The sequence below is a fragment of the Castor canadensis genome, chromosome 4 (genome assembly GCF_047511655.1).
Source record: "Castor canadensis chromosome 4, mCasCan1.hap1v2, whole genome shotgun sequence".
Lineage (NCBI taxonomy): Eukaryota > Metazoa > Chordata > Mammalia > Rodentia > Castoridae > Castor > Castor canadensis.
This window is the reverse complement of record NC_133389.1, coordinates 41531120-41549165: the sequence shown is the minus strand read 5'-3', so window position 1 is coordinate 41549165 and position 18046 is coordinate 41531120. Positions and strand designations below refer to the sequence as shown.

The 18046-nt window shown below is 37.1% G+C and overlaps 1 protein-coding gene across 12 annotated transcripts in view; it reads right to left on the bottom strand.

Moving 5' to 3' along the window:
• Positions 1 to 18046, bottom strand: part of Ccdc178 (coiled-coil domain containing 178) — a 200870-nt gene that overhangs the window by 121562 nt on the left and 61262 nt on the right. For all 12 annotated transcript variants that reach the window (XM_074070056.1, XM_074070058.1, XM_074070057.1 and 9 more), the window contains one exon: positions 10043 to 10182. In XM_074070056.1, the coding sequence (XP_073926157.1) occupies positions 10043 to 10182 (140 nt within the window). The remainder of the gene's footprint in view (positions 1 to 10042; positions 10183 to 18046) is intronic.

The following is an 18046-nucleotide window of genomic DNA, read 5'->3' as shown; positions in this document are numbered from 1 at the left end:
CAGCTGCAAGTAAGCTTTTTGGAAAGGAGGAGGGCATGATTGTCAGAGCCACCATATTATGAAATGTACAGTTTTCAAGAACAACAACAAACAAACAAAGCAAAAGCAAGAATACCTGACTTATTCACAAGAAAAAAAAGTTAAAAGAAACCATCCGGAGGAGATTCCAAGATGGCGGCTAGAGGTAGGAAGCAGAAAGCGAGACTCCTACAGTGAAATCTTGGAGAGACGCTGGAGACACTTTGCAGGCATAATCACTGAGAAGAGGCATAACTGTGACCCCTCCACATCTCCAGCCGGCGCAGAATCTCCACTTCACGTTAAACGGAGAACCGAGGAGGCCCCCGGGCCGCCAGTCACTGGCGCCCATACGGCTTGGGAAGACGCGGACCAGGTGAGCTTCGCGGTACCGCGGTTCCCCCACAGACAAGCCTGGGCCAGAGCAGCATAGCCCCCTGGACAGACTGACCTCCACCCGGGAAAAAAAGAGAAACTGAGTACTAAGCAATAAGAACAGTTAAGACACGCTGGAAAGAGGGTGGGGCGCCCTGGGCGCTGAAGATTGGGGGAAGGGAACCCTTCCCGGGACTGTAAATAAACGAGCCGGGCGGGCCGGAGAGCCTCTGGCGGGAGCGGGGCGCGTCCAGCAACCAGGAGCGGGGACGCTTGTGAGAGGAGGGAAGACCCACTTCCCACGTGAACTGTAAACAAACACAGCGGCCAGCAGGAGCAGCAGCACCGCCCAGTAATCAGGAACAGGAAAGCTTGTGAAAGTGGCGGTGGGAAAAGCCTGCAGGGCCAGGTGAGTGCTAAGTTCACCCCAGAGATCTGCATAAATAACACCGCCAGCTACAGCAGGCTGACAACAGCGGGCAGGCAAGCCACAGCTGCAGATACCACTCTCAGAACTGTCTCCAGACTCTTTTTTTTCTTTTTCTCCCTACCTTTGATGAGAGAACAACCGAATTGCACCTGCAAGCGGGAAAACTTACAGAAACTGTATTGCATTTGAACTTGGGACACTTGGTGGGGTTTTTTTTGTGCGTGTGTGTGTGTGTGTGTGTGTGTGTGTGTGTGTGTGTGTGTGGTTTTGTTTTACTTTATGCATTGCCTTTGATGAGACAACTACAGAACAACATCTGAGGCACCATCTCCAGGATTAGAGACTGAGACAGACACCCAAATTATTAAGACTGAAACTTCATTGCATTTGAACTTGGAGGTTTTTTGGTTTTTTGGTTTTTTTAAATTTTCTACTTGGACACCCAAATTATTAAGACTGAAACTTCATTGCATTTGAACTTGAAGGTTTTTTGGTTTTTTGGTTTTTTAAAATTTTCTATTTATTCATTTTATTTTAATACATTTTTATATATACATTTCACTTTCATTTACTTATTTTTTATTTTTGTTCTTATATTTTTTTTTATTTTTGATTTTCAATCCTCTCTCGGTCTCTCTAATGTCTGTTCAGCTTACTTTCTGATTAGTACACTAAAGCTCCCTGTTTATACCTTTGAAACCTTCTTGTCTGATACCTTGTTCTGTTTTCTCCCTCCAGTCTGTGTATTTGTTTTTCCCATTTCTTTAACTTCTTGCTTTCCATCTCAGCTCACCCTTCCATTCTAAATATTACCATTATTATTATTACAAGCTAGAAAATACATAATTGCACACAATACAGGGACAGTAACAACACCAAAGACAATGACGGGAAGACAGAAAAAACAGGGAAACCAGTTTCCCCACAGCAAAAAATTAGCACAGGAACCAGAGGGAAATGAAGAAAACAGGTACTCAGATCCAGACTCCAACAAAATGAAGATAAACTATGCCAAAGGAACCACTGAAGCCCACAAGAATAATTTAAAAGAAGACATACTACAGGTACTAAATGAGAATTTTATAGAGATAATACTGGATATGGTCAACCAAAATGTACAGGAGACACTCAAGAAATTCCAAGACAACAAAAATAGAGAATTTGAAAAAGCAAAAGAAGAAATAAAGGAAACCATAGAAGCACTGTATAAACACCAAAGTGAAACAGAACACAATTAATAAAGAGATAAATGAACTCAGGACAAAAATAGACAACATTAAAGAGGAAACAGTCAGGATATGGAAAACCTCAGAAAAAAGAACGAAACAGAACTGTAAAACAAAATAGAAGGCCAATCCAGCAGAATAGAACAAACAGAAGACAGAATCTCAGAACTTGAAGATGAAATGGTAATTAAAGGAAAAACCAAAGAACTATTATTTAAACAACTCAAGACCTGTGAAAAGAAAATGCAAGAACTCACCGACTCCATCAAAAGACCAAACTTGAGAATCATGGGCATTGAAGAAGGAGAAGAGGTGCAAGCAAAGGGAATGCATAATATATTCAACAAAATAATAATGGAAAATTGCCCAAATCTAGAGAAAGATATTCCCATACAGATGCAAGAGACTTCCAGGACACCAAACAGACCAGATCGAAATAGAACTACCCCACGATATATCATCATTAAAACAACAAGTTCAGAAATGAAGGAAAGAATATTGAAGGCTGTAAGAGAGAAAAAACAAGTAACATACAAAGGTAAACCCATCAAAATCACAGCAGACTTCTCAACAGAAACATTGAAACCAAGAAGAGTGTGGGGTGAGATCTTCTGGGCACTGAATGAAAATAACTTCAACCCCAGGATACTCTACCCAGCAAAACTATCATTCAAAATAGATGGAGCAATAAAAGTCTTCCATGATAAGCAGAAACTAAAACAATATGTGACCACAAAGCCACCACTACAAAGGATTCTTCAAGGGATTCTGCACACAGAAAGTGAAACCCAACTTAACCATGAAAAGACAGGCAGCACCAAACCACAGGAAAAGAAAAAGCAAGAGAGTAGAGAGTAACCTCAATTTAGGTACACACAATCAAACCTTCAAACAAGTAAGACAACTAAATGACAGGAATCACCACATACCTATCAGTACTAACGCTTAATGTTAACAGAATTAATTCACCCATTAAAAGGAACCGCTTGACAAAATGGATTAAAAAGGAAGATCCAACAATTTGTTGCTTACAGGAGACCCATCTCACCGACAGAAATAAGCATAGGCTAAGGATGAAAGACTGGAAGAAGATTTACCAAGCCAATGGCCCCCAAAAACAGGCAGGAGTACTAATACTTATCTCTGACAAAGTAGACTTCAAACCTACATTGATCAAATGAGATAAAGAAGGACATTCCATACTAATAAAAGGGGAAATAGACCAAAAGGAAATAATAATTATCAACCTGTATGCACCCAATGTCAACGCACCCAATTTCATCAAACATACCCTGAAAGACCTAAAAGCATATATAAACACCAACACAGTGGTTGTGGGAGACTTTAACACCCCATTATCATCAATAGATAGGTCATCCAAACAAAAACTCAATAAAGAAATCCAAGATCTAAAATATGCAATAGATCAAATGGAGCTAGTTGATGTCTACAGAACATTTCATCCAACTTCTACACAATATACATTCTTCTCAGAAGCCCATGGAACCTTCTCCAAAATAGATCATATCCTAGGGCACAAAGCAAGTCTCAGCAAATATAAGAAAATACAAATTATACCATGCATACTATCTGATCACAATGCAGTAAAAGTAGAACTCAACAACAAAAGTAAAGACAAAAAATATGCAAACAGCTGGAAACTAAATAACTCATTACTTAATGAAGAATGGATCATCAATGAAATAAAAGAGGAAATTAAAAAGTTCTTGGAAGTCAATGAAAATGAAAACACAACCTACCAGAACCTATGGGACACTGCTAAGGCAGTCTTGAGAGGAAAGTTTATAGCCATGAGTGCATATATTAGAAAGACTGAAAGATCCCAAATCAATGACCTAATGATACATCTGAAACTCCTAGATATAAAATCAACATAGAAAAATCATTAGCATTTCTATACACTAATAATGAGCAAACTGAAAAAGAATGTATGAAAACAATTCCACTTACAATAGCCTCAAAAAAAATCATATACCTAGGTGTAAACCTAACAAAAGATGTGAAAGACCTCTACAAGGAGAACTATACACTTCTGAAGAAAGAGATTGAGGAAGACTATAGAAAGTGGAGAGATCTCCCATGCTCATGGATTGGTAGAATCAACATAGTAAAAATGTCCATACTCCCAAAACTAATCTACATGTTTAATGCAATTCCCATCAAAATTCCAATAACATTCATTAAAGAGATTGAAAAATCTATCGTGAAATCTATTTGGAAACAGAGGAAGCCACGAATAGCCAAGGCAATACTCAGGCAAAAGAACAATGAAGGAGGTATCACAATACCTGACTTCAAACTATATTACAAAGCAATAACAATAAAAACAGCATGGTACTGGCACAAAAACAGACATGAAGACCAGTGGAACAGAATAGAGGATCCAGATATGAAGCCACAAAACTATAATCAACTTGTCTTTGACAAAGGAGCTAAAAATATATGATGGAGAAATAGCAGCCTCTTCAACAAAAACTGCTGGGAAAACTGGTTAGCAGTCTGCAAAAAAACTGAAACTAGATCCATGTATATCACCCTATACCAAGATTAACTCAAAATGGATCAAGGATCTTAATATCAGACCCCAAACTCTAAAGTTGATACAGGAAATAGTAGGAAATACTCTGGAATTAGTAGGTATAGGTAAGAACTTTCTCAACAAAACCCCAGCAGCACAGCAACTAAGAGATAGCATAGATAAATGGGACCTCATAAAACTAAAAAGCTTCTGTTTATCAAAAGAAATGGTCTCTAAACTGAAGAGAACACCCACAGAATGGGAGAAAATATTTGCCAGCTACACATCAGACAAAGGACTGATAACCAGAATATATAGGGAACTTAAAAAACTAAATTCTCCCAAAACTAATAAACCAATAAAGAAATGGGCAAGTGAACTAAACAGAACTTTCTCAAAAGAAGAAATTCAAATGGCCAAAAAACACATGAAAAAATGCTCACCATCTCTAGCAATAAAGGAAATGCAAATTAAAACCACACTAAGATTCCACCTCAGCCCTGTTAGAATAGCCATCATCAGCAACACCACCAACAACAGGTGTTGGTGAGGATGTGGGGAAAAAGGAACCCCCTTACACTGTTGGTGGGAATGTAAACTAGTACAACCACTCTGGAAAAAAATTTGGAGGCTACTTAAAAAGCTGGACATCGATCTACCATTTGATCCAGCAATACCACTCTTGGGGATATACCCAAAAGACTGTTACTCCAGAGGCACCTGCACATCCATGTTTATTGCGGCACTATTCACAATAGCCAAGTTATGGAAACAGCCAAGATGCCCCAGCACTGATGAATGGATTAAGAAAATGTGGTATCTATACACAATGGAATTTTATGCAGCCATGAAGAAGAACGAAATGTTATCATTCACTGGTAAATGGATGGAATTGGAGAACATCATTCTGAGTGAGGTTAGCCTGGCCCAAAAGACCAAAAATCATATGTTCTCCCTCATATGTGGACATTAGATCAAGGGCAAACACAACAAGGGGATTGGACTATGAGCACATGATAAAAGCGAGAGCATACAAGGAAGGGGTGAGGATAGGTAAGACACCTAAAAAACTAGCTAGCATTTGTTGCCCTTAATGCAGAGAAACTAAAGCAGATACCTTAAAGCAACTGAGGCCAATAGGAAAAGGGGAACAGGTACTAGAGAAAAGGTTAGATCAAAAAGAATTAACCTAGAAGGTAACACCCACGCACAGGAAATCAATGTGAGTCAATGCCCTGTATAGCTATCCTTATCTCAACCAGCAAAAACCCTTGTTTCTTCCTATTATTGCTTATACTCTCTCTACAACAAAATTAGAAATAAGGGCAAAATAGTTTCTGCTGGGTATTGGGGTGGGGAGAGGGAGGAGGGGAGTGGGTGGTAAGGGAGGGGGTGGGAGCAGGGGGGAGAAATGAACCAAGCCTTGTGTGCACATATGAATAATAAAAGAAAAATGAAAAATAAATAAATAAATAAATAAAATAAATCATAGTTTCATCATAATGACTTGTAATGATGAAATGTTGAGGAAAATTTCAATTCAGTAGAACTCATTCCAAATTTATTAAGACTATCTATAGCATAGGCAGTTTAGGAGAATTGTGTGAAGAAAAAAATAAAATAAAATAGTTTACTTGCATAGAAAGTTATCCAGGTTATTATTTCCTTCATTTTGTGATGTTTTCTGTTTTTTGGCAGAAATAAAATGTAGGTAAAACTTTTATAGCAATGCTTCTCAAACTGCAATTAAACTGCTATGAGTGGATGGTGAAGCTTGTGCAAATGGACCTCTGCTAATCGTGGACTCCATTGTGTCCATTATAAATGCAGTGGAAATCATTCTGATACAATGGACATGTAAACTGTAAAGGTTCATCTAAAATCATGGATCATTCACTCATTTTATGTATTTCATACCCAAAGTAGATTGTAATTACTTGTGGAACTTTATCTAATAAAATATTAAGACGACCCTGGTTAAAAACAAAGAAGCAATGCAATCCTAGCACTTGGTCATGAGATCAAGGACAGCCTGGGCTACATAGAGAAACCCTGCCACAACAAAACAAACATCATTCTCAGAAGAAACCTCACAACCATCAGTGATTACTACCAGCCTTAGAAAACATTCCAGCTGCTTTCTATGTGTACAAATTAGATCATACAATATATGTTCATTCATGATTAGGTAATGGTAACAAAATACTGTGAATTCACTAAAAGTATAGAATTGTATGATTCTTTAGTTTTTGTATGATTGTATGATTTTTAATTAGAATTAGGAAAACTTTATGTATTCTTAGTATGTACTCTTTAGTATGTATGGTAACTTTAAATAATGGAATTTATGGTATGCAAATTATATCAATAAAGCTGTTTTTTGTAAATACTTTATAGGGAAACAACAGTTGACAATTTTGACAAAATTGTAACTTGCTAACTAAAAGAGGGAAAATTGCTAGCAGAGAGAGAGAGCATCACTCTTATTTTCTATGTCCTTGACTTCATCCTAATCCCACCAGAAATGCACTCTTCCCAATCACTGAGAAAAACCAAACTTCAATGGAGGATGTCTGGGGGTTGCACAAAGTCAAGAGCATTATTTCATCTGCTTTCAGCTTTAGAAACAGCAGGAGGAGATTAAATAAACCTGTACCACACAAACACCCTCTTCTTTTTCACTGACTGCTGGACCTTTCTTGGACCAGCCTGTCCTCATGATTACAGCAGACTTTCCCAACTATTGGAGTCATAAAACATGGAATGTAAAGAATTTAGAGAGAAGTTTAATCCAGATGCCTGTCTGATTCCGTAACCTTAAAATCCAGAGGAATTTAGATAATCTGCAAATCACAATAAGACTCCTTCTGTGTAACTAACTCATGATGGGGCGGAAGACCCCAGCTGATAATCAAAACACTTGTGCTCCTCTGCCTTGCTTTGCCCTCTAGAGACTGCTGAAAGGGTAGCCAGCATGTTTGTTGAACTGTTACCGAAAGTTCATTTTTCCTAATAATTATGGGAAGTTATTTTTCTAGTTTGTAGAAGGTTAGTAAGTCAGAAAAATGCATATTTTCATATTTGAAGAAGTCAGATGGCTATCAGTTCATTCTTAAAATATTAATTCAAATGTAGGTAACTAAACATTTAATGAACAGTTATGACATAAGCAAAAAATACAAGATAAAAAACCATGGTAAGTCAGGCACAGTGACTCACCCTGTAATCCTAGCTACTCTGGAGGAGGAGATCAAGAGAATCACCATTTGATGACAGACCAGGTAAAAAAGTACCCATTTCAGCCAATGGCTGAGCATGATGGTGTGTACCTGTCATCCCAGCTCTATGGCTGGGATAAATAGGAGTACTGAGGTCCAGGCCTGACTGGGCATAAAGTGAGACTCTATCACACAAATAACCAATGGAAAAGGCTGGTGGAGTGGCTCAAGTGGTCTTGTGCCTGCCTAGCAAGCAAGAGGCCTTGAGTTAAACTCTCAGTACCACCAAAAATAAATTCTATTTACTAGTTCAATACTAGCAAAGCTAATTACTGGTCACATAGTCAATAATAAGACAAAATAAAATGATATTTTAAATTTAGAAAATGGAATATCTATGAAAAGTGACATAATCTTTTTAAAAAGCTGTCATTAGCATTTATTTCACAATACATCTTTCACATTTATATGCATATCATATTTATTTAATTGTAAATGAAATTATATTATTGCAATTTTGTCTAGAGTGTATTTACCTGTCCTTGTTATTTTGTGTGTTTCTTTCATTAGCACCTATTAAGACTCTGTAGTAGAAATTAAGGTCTCTGCCTTTCAGAGTCATAAAATCGAAGGTGAAGGGGTGTCAGATGGAACTAAGTTCAAACCTCAACTCAGGGGCTTGCTACCTGTATAGTTACACGTGAATGATTTGACCCTTATAAATCTTAGATGTCTCACCTGTAAAGTCAAATTCCCATAAAAGACAAATATGAAAATAGATATTTATTAAATACCTAGAAAACAGTATATGTAGGGCTGTGATCGCTCTTTATTAGGTGAACAAGTGCTTCAGGTTATCTAGCAAATAGGTTTGGCTTCAGTCTCATTTGATTTTCAGTCAATTGGCCCTTAGCTAGGTAGGCACCACAAGGAACACCAAAAGAACAACCAAGTCGTGATGCTCCTGTTCCTCTTCCTGAGCTTTCTATTTATACAATTGGCTACAACATAAGAAAGACTCCTTTACAGTTTTTCTGAAGACAAACTAAGTTTTGTAAACTCTTTTATCTAAGGTAATCATTCAGCTGGCCATTACTCAAGATATTTAGCAGTTGATCAACTGTTCAGATCCCCAAGTGGGACTGGGGGAAGGATGTGGGCTTTGATAACAGACAGTGTGTTTGGACCTCAGTTCAGCCTTGTGACTTAAACAAGTTGCTGAACTGTTTCAAATTACTAATTCCATATGTATCAATTAGGCACAGCAAGAACATTTCAATACTAATGGTATGAGATCCATGAGAAATAACAAAATGAAACATGGTGTTTAACTTACGTTAGATTACAATAAATAATAGCTATATACCATATTATATCAAAATAAATATTCATCCTTTTCTATTTTCTTAAAATGTTCTTCATGGCCCAGAAACTCATCAGTCCTATGACCTGCAAAGCATTTTCTGAAGGAGTATTCTGATTTGAAGCAGTACTGAGGCAAATGCAATAATTAAATGCTGAGAGAAAATTACATTAAACAATATTGTTGAAATGACAACAGCTAAGATATATATTAAGGGCATTAAAATTCTGTGCTAAAATTTATCCCTCCATTTGGGTGACCTAATTCTGCATTAGGCATTCAGAAAGCTAACCATGTTAATAAAAGGTAGGACACATTTTTTGTTATTCCGAAGTCATCCTTTGAAAATAATTGGAAGTTACAGTGATCTCAATATTGAACTCCCTTCAAAACAACAAAGGCACACTTTGACATGTTAAAAAGACAGAGAAAGAATCATTGCATTCTCTTTCAAGGGACCTATTAAGTATTTATTTAGAATAAAACAACTCATTAAAAAGGGCACATTGTCTTTTTATACACCAATTTTCACAGCTAATCATTAAATCAGTTTAGTGTCTCCAAAAGGGTGTAAATTACACTTAATTTGCAAGAGAAGTTGCTTTATGGAAATTACTGCTTAGCATGTTTGCCTCTGGATGAAAAACAAACAGGTAGGCAGAAAAAAAATCAATTTAATATGAGGGTTTTTTTGCCCTTTTGGATACAGACTATCAAAAAACATGCCTAGATGAATCATAAATTATGCATCCGAGCAAAAATTCTGAAAATTATGCCAATTATCAGAAAAATCAAAATAATTCCCTGTGGTCCTTAAATAACATATCCCTGGGCTATTTATAAAAGTGCTAACATTTTAAATAAGTCCCTTACTTGTTTCAAATGCTCCTGTATTTTTGACTCCACTTCGTCAATGTGTGAAATCATTTTGTTGACACACGGTGCTGGGATGTTCACTACAGCACAGCTGTGACGGCGACATGGATAGCTAAAGTAGATGCCTTTATTCACCTCTAAGGGTACAGCAAACAGAGGAAATAGTCAGCATTTATGTACAGTCTAGAACACTTTGGTCTTCAGGATATGCAAGGAATATTCTGCTGTATTAGTGCTAATATTCTGAAAATTTCTTTGATTTGTCAAAAATTATAGAACAAACTTCCAAAAAATCTAACTGCTACAATAACCACTTAAGAGTACTCAATAAGGTACCAAATAAAAATCAACCACAGAAACCCAAATAAAACTTTAAGCAAAGTTAAAAACTCTGTGTGTGCTCTGGCATTTTGAAGTAGATATTGAAAAATAAATAAATAAATAAGACAGAAAACCAGTTAATCCATTTTAAAAGCAAATCTTGAATCCTAAAAACTGCTGCAAATATATTTTAAATACACCCTTCAAAGAGATTCCACATCTGTAAATGTAAATAGTCATCAACTATTCAAGCATCAAAGAAGTTCTTCCTTAAATACAGCAGAGATTTCTCTTGCTGAATTAAAAAAAATAATAAAATAAAAGCAGGTCTCCTTCATCCTCATAATAACCTCATTTTCTACCTTCCATTTCTGAAAATTGGAGTCTCATGCAAAGAGTGATTGATGTTCTCACTACAGTATTCAAGCTGTACCCATCATAAAATCCGATCAGTCTGCTGTGCCTCAGTGATTCTCATCCTGGCATGTCCTGAACTGACTGAAGGTTGCAGAAGCACTATAAAGCTGTCCATGAAACTCCACCAAAGTGCTTACTTGCAGTCCTTATCACTCTGAGGACTCTGTCGGGTGGGGCATAGTGGCAATCACTGATCTTAAATGAGAGACACAAAATGTACTAGGTGTATCAATGAGAACAGTGTGGTGTCCATGTTTCAGTTGACCTTGGGGAACAGAGAAGTAATGTCTCTTGTTTCCATGCCACTCCATAGAGATGGTAAGCATTCTCAATATCTTCATTTTCAACTGCAGTGTTTTAGGTCTTTTAAATGAAATCTTATCCTCCAAAAACACAACCTTTATGAAAATGACCTATCTGTTTCATTTCTAAATAATTCTTCCTACCAAATGTATTTTTTATATATATGTATTCTACTGTATACTGACAAATAGTTTTAGGACAACACTAATATTTTGGGGGCACTAAACTATGCCAGAGATGAGGCTAATCTAAGCACTTGTTGTTTTTTGTTTTTATTGACATAAGGTCTTGCTATGTAGCCCAGGCTGGAACTCACTATGTAGCCCAAAGCTAAGCACTTTTGATGGCACATTTCATTTAGTCCTTGCAGAAATCTTACCAAATATGATTTTGTCTTGCTTTCATAGATGAAGAAATAAAGGCTTAGATGTTACATTGCTTCAGTTATAGCTGCTACTATTCTGATGTGTTTTAGTTTGCTTTGACCATATTCTGAACACAGATACTTGCTATGACTATTTTGTGTGTGATATCTTCCATCTTTCCTTTTAGTTCATTTAAAGATGCATATTTTAATCTCTGTACTAGTCAAAGGACCAAACAGCAAGCTGATAAAAATTTCCTATTGATCTCCTATTCAAACCTCTTGACAAGAACGTGATGGCCCTCCCCCTAGTATTAGGAAGATTTGGATTCTCATTTAACAAGCAGGCAGTTGCTGTTATAATCAAAATATTTGTTTTGCTTCATTAAGTGTAGGGAAAATAAAAATAGCAATGATTCATTTCATATTTTTCTTGGCTGTGCCAATTTCAGTCTCATTTTGTGAATACTAATTAATTTCCATAACACTCCTGTGGTGTAGGATTAACATTTTACATATCATGAAGTAGAAGACATGAAATTAAATTTGCTCTAAAAGCTGTGAAAAACATGACATCAGAGAGATTCCAAGATGGCAACTAGAGGGAGGAAGCAGAAAGTATGCTTCCAAAGTAAAATCTTGGAGAGATGCTGGAGATCCACCTTGCAGGAAAAACCACCAAGAAGAGGCAAAACTCCAACACCTCCACACCCCCAGCCCACGCATAGCATCCCCACTCCACATTAAACGGAGAAACCAGGAGGGCTCCCACGCCACCAGGCACCAGCTCCTAACCTGCCTGGGGGAAGCAGACCACCAGGTAAGCTAAGTGGCATGTGGTACTCCCACAAACAACCCTGGGACAGATAAGCATAGCCCCCTGGACAGACTGACCCCCCACCCAGGGAAAAAGGAAAAAAACCAAACTGAATAAAAAATAAGCAGATGAAAAAAATAAAGACACATAGCAAAGAGGGCAGGGTGCCCTGAGCTCCACAGAGTGGGGGAGTGTCACTCCCTCACTCGAACTGTAAATAAACAAGCCAGTCAGAGAAGGCAGGAGTGGGAGAACCTCCCTCAGTGTGCTTGGAGAGGGGAAGGCTTCCAACTGCGGCTAAAGCATGGCATGTTCCACTGGAGAGTGGGGGAGGGCACCTCCCCATGTGAACTCTAAGTAAAAAAAGACTGCAATTGCAACAGGCAGGTAGGGCTGTATATTGGAGAAAACAAAAGGGGCATGCATCCAGGAGAACTCTAAATAAACAAATCCTGCGGGGCTAGGTTAGTGTAAAGCTCACTCCTCAGATCTGCAATAAATAAAGCCTGCAGCAGCAGATGGCTGACAGTAAGTGGCAGGTGAGCCACAGCCTCAGATAGACATTTACAAAGCTGTCTCAAGACTCCTTTTTTTTTTTCTCTCTTCCTTTGATGAGATGACTGAACTAGGGCTGGATGCTGAAGGACTAACTGAAACTGTATTGCATTTGAACTTGGGAATTTTGTTTGTTTGTTTGTCTGTTTGTTTCCCCTTTGATAAGACAACAACAGAACTACTTCTCAGACACCAACACCAGGACTGGAGACTGAAGGACTAACACAAAATTATTGAGACTGAAACTTCATTGCATTTGAACTTGGGGATTTTCTTTTTTATTTATCCTCTCTCTGTCTCTCTAATGCCTATTTAGCTTACTGTTAATTAGCACACTATCTCTCCCTGTTTATGTCTTTGGCTGTATTTTCTTGTTTGGTTTGTTTTGTTTTCCTTTTTTCTTTACCTTCTTTGCTTTCCCTCTCCTCTCACCCTTCCATTCTAGATATCATCATTGTTACTATTACAAGCTAGACAATACTAAATTACACACAGTACAGGGACAGAAACATTAGTAAGGGTAATGATGGGAAGATGGAAGAAAGAGGAAAACCATTTTCCCCCCCAAATAATAAATTAGCACAGGAACAAGAGGGAAATGAAGAAAACAGACACTCAGATCCAGACTCCAACAAAACAAAGATAAACTATGCCAAAGAACCCAATGAAGCCCACAAGAACACTCTGAAAGAAGAAATCCTGCAAGTAATCAATGAGAATTTTATAGAGATGATACTGGATACGGTCAACCAAAATGTACAGGAGACACTCAAGAAATTCTAAGACAACAAAAATAGAGAATTTGAAAAAGCAAAAGAAATAAAAGAAACTAAAGGAGCACTATATAAACACCAAAGTGAAACAAAGAACACAATAAATAAAGAGATAAATGAACTCAGGATGAAAACAGACAATATTAAAGAGGAAGGGACTCAGGATATGGAAAATCTCAGAAAAAAGAACAAAACAGAAATGCAAAACAAAATGGAAGGCCAATCCAGCAGAACAGAACAAGCAGAAGACAGAATCTCAAAACTTGAAGATGAAATGGTAATTAAAGGAAAAACTGAAGAACTATTAGTTAAACAACCTAAGACCTGTGAAAAGAAAATGCAAGAACTCACCAACTCCATCAAAAGACCAAACCTGAGAATCATGGGCATTGAAGAAGGAGAAGAGGTGCAAGCAAAAGGAATGCTAATGTATTCAACAAAATAATAACAGAAAATTTCCCAAATGTAGAGAAAAATATGCACATACAGGTACGGGAGGCCTCGAGAACTTCAAAAAGACCTGACCAAAATAGAACTACCCCACAGCATATTATCATTAAAACAAGTACAGAGACTAGAAAAAGAACATTGAAGGCTGTAAGAGAGAAAAAACAAATAATGTACAAAGGTAAACCCATGAAAATCACAGCAGACTTCTCAACAGAAACATTAAAAGCAAGAAGAGCTTGGGGTGAGGTCTTCTGGGCACTGAATGAAAATATTTTCAACCCTAGGATACTCTACCCAGCAAAACTATCATTCAAACTAGATGGAACAGTAAAAATCTTCCAAGATAAGCAGAAACTAAAACAATATATGACCACAAAGCCACCACTACAAAAGATTCTTCAAGGGATTCTGCACACAGAAATTGAAACCCAACATAACCATGAAAGGGCAGGCAGCACCAAACCACAGGAAAAGAAAAAGCAAGACAGTAGAGAGTAACATCGATATAGCTACACACAAACTCTCAAACAAGTAGGCAACTAAATGACAGGAATCACCACATACCTATCAGTACTAACAATGTTAATGGGCTTAATTCCCCCATCAAAAGGCACCATTTGATGAACTGGATTAAAAAGGAAGATCCAACAATTTGTTGCTTACAGGAGACCCATCTTATCAATAGACATAAGCATAGGCTTAGGATGAAAGGCTGGAAGAAGATTTACCAAGCCAATGGCCCCCCAAAACAGGCAGGAGTAGAAATACTTATCTTGGACAAAGTAGACTTCAAACCTACATTGATCAAATGAGATAAAGAAGGACATTCCATACTAAAAAAAGGGGAAATAGACCAAAAGGAAATAACAATTATTAACCTATATGCACCCAATGTCAACACACCCAATTTCATCAAACATACCCTGAAGGACCTAAAAACATATATTAACTCCAACACAGTGGTCATGGGAGACTTTAACACCCCACTATCATCAATAGATATGTCATCAAACAAAAAGTCAATAAAGAAATCCTAGATCTAAAACACACCATAGATCAAATGGACATACTTGATGTCTACAGAACATTTCATCCAACTTCTACACAATATACATACTTCTCAGCAGCCCACAGACCCTTCTCCAAAATAGATCATATCCTAGGGTGCAAAGCAAGTCTCAGTGAATATAAGAAAATACAAATTATACCACGCATTCTATCTGATCACAATGCAACAAAACTAGAACTCAACAACAAAAACAAAGACAAAAAATATGCAAACAGCTGGAAACTGAATAACTCATTGCTTAATGAACAATGGGTCATTGATGAAATAAAAGAGGAAATTAAAAGCTTTCTGGAAGTCAATGAAAATGAAAACACAACCTACGGGAACATATGGGACACAGCAAAGGAAGTCCTGAGAGGCAAATTTATAGCCATGAGTGCATATATTAAAAAGACTGAAAGATCTCAAATCAATGACCTAATGATAGGTCTCAAATTCCTAGATAAACAAGAACAGGCAAATCCCAAAACACATAGAAGGAGAGAAATAATAAAAATAACAGCTTAAATCAATACACAATGGAATTTTATGCAGCCATGAAGAAGAATGTAATCTTATTATTCACAAGTAAATGGATGGAACTGGAGAACATCATTCTGAGTGAGGTTAGCCTGGCCCAAAAGACCAAAAATCGTATGTTCTCCCTCATATGTGGACATTAGATCAAGGGCAAACACAACAAGGGGATTGGACTATGAGCACATGATAAAAGCGAGAGCACACAAGGAAGGGGTGAGGATAGGTAAGACACCCAAAAAACTAGATAGCATTTGTTGCCCTCAATACAGAAAAACTAATGCAGATACTTTAAAGTTACAGAGGCCAATAGGAGAAGGGGACCAGGAACTAGACAAAAGGTTAGCTCAAGAAGAATTAATTTAGAAGGTAACACACATGTATAAGAAAGCAATACAAGTCAATTCCCTGTATAGCTATCCTTATCTCAATTAGCAAAAACCCTTGGTCCTTCCTATTATTGCTTATATTCTCTCTTCAACAAAATTAGAGATAAGGGCGAAATAGTTTCTGTCTGGTAGCCAGGGGGTGGGGAGGAGAGGGAGGGGTAGGGGGGTAAGAAAGAGGGTGGGACATAGGGGGGAGAAATGAGCCAAACATTGTATGCACATATGAATAAAAGAAAAAATAAAATAAAATAAAGAAAAACATGAATTATAAGCAGGACTAGTGAGAACAAGAATTTGGTTTTTATTGCAATGCATGCATATTAGAACTTACTCTTTTTGGATTAAGTGATTTTTTTTTTCACTGAAGTAGATGTCTATGCGCATTTATTTCGCACTTGACAAATAACTAGCTGTACCTCTTTAGCTGGTAGGGGTTATATAAGATCTTTTTCACCTAAAATTCCATGATACAATGAATCAATAGTTTTAGTCAAATGCAAATTGATGAAAGTATTCCTTATTCAGCTTATGCACAAATGATCAGGGTATTTAAGAGTTGAACTCAGGTACGACTCTCTTTATCTCTAAAATATGCCCCCAAGTCCAGCTTTCTGGCTCAGAATCAATACATAAAACTTAAGATCCTTCTGGCTCTAAGCCAGAGTTGAGGTTTGCTAGACTCTGTAACATGAAACTTTCATTGAGGAAAAATATGACCTGGCTGACAGTATGGGCAAATGAAATAAAAATACCGTGTTTATAGATTGTCAACTCTCTCTGCTAAATGGATTTGATCTTTGCATAATTTATTCAGAGTCTCAATAATTTAACATTTTATCACTACTTCCCTTCCGCTTTTAATATGTACTTCCTTTATAACCGTCACAATTATGTTATTACTCGTTTATCTCAAGCTCTTAGGAAAAACTTAGCTGAATAACTTTTCACATCGTTACACCTTTTAACATTTTGATTTCCTTTCAAAGTGTAAAATAAGTCAGTGCTCTTGAGCGTAGAAGTTATTTCTCTTCCGTGCCAAGTCTCTGTTTTGATGATCAGAAAGTATCTTCAGTCTTTCATGGAAAACAAAACTCTCTTTATTTTTTTATTATGCATGGGGGATGGATAAAACACTTTTCACTGACATTGGAGTTATTATGGTTCACCGAACATTGCTGTGGCTATTTATCACTGAATATTCAGAATAATATGCATAGAGTTTCAGAGTTGGAGGTGACTAAGGACTGCTTCTACTCCAGCCTCAGTCCATGTGCACACGCCCCTGTTCAGACTTCCCTTCTGCCATTTGCTTCAGTCCTTTCAAAATCTGCAGTTTCAAACATATACTTTTCCTGCCCTCAAGAACTCACAGATCTTCCAGTTACTTTGTCTGGCTTTCCTATAGCTCTTAATCTATAGTAAATTTTGCTATGACTAGCATTTTTTCAAATGAGCAGTTTATACCAGTAACCACATTGTTCTCATGGCCTCTTCTTTTCTTCAAATTACAATTTCCTATACAAATATTCAGATCTATCTTACATGGCTCCTTTCCTATAAGAAATTCCCAGGTTATTCCGACATCAAGTCAACCTACAGCACTTTCTATTTCTCTGTATTGCAATGATCACCTTGTATTTTGCTGTATCACATTTATCAATTTCACTATCTGTCTTTCCCATGAAGCTTTGTAGTTGTTAGGGAGAACAACTAAAGTCAGTGCCTTAAAAATTGTTGAATAAATGAATAAATAGATAATTTCTTCAATTTGTTTTATCATGCTATTTTCTGGCTTGTGTTCTCTTCACTTAATGGAAACTTCATTCCTAAAACCCACTAAGCAGTATTTGCATTAAAATCTATCAAAGAGTTACAGGGATGGAATTTGTCTCCCAGTTATAAACAACCCTAAAAATGAATTACAAAGAGGAGACAACTGTTTTCAGAAATTGGAAAACAGACAGTACAACTTGTGAGGTTGAATTCTACAATCACTGAGATCTCTGCCAAGGGATAATTTCCCAAAT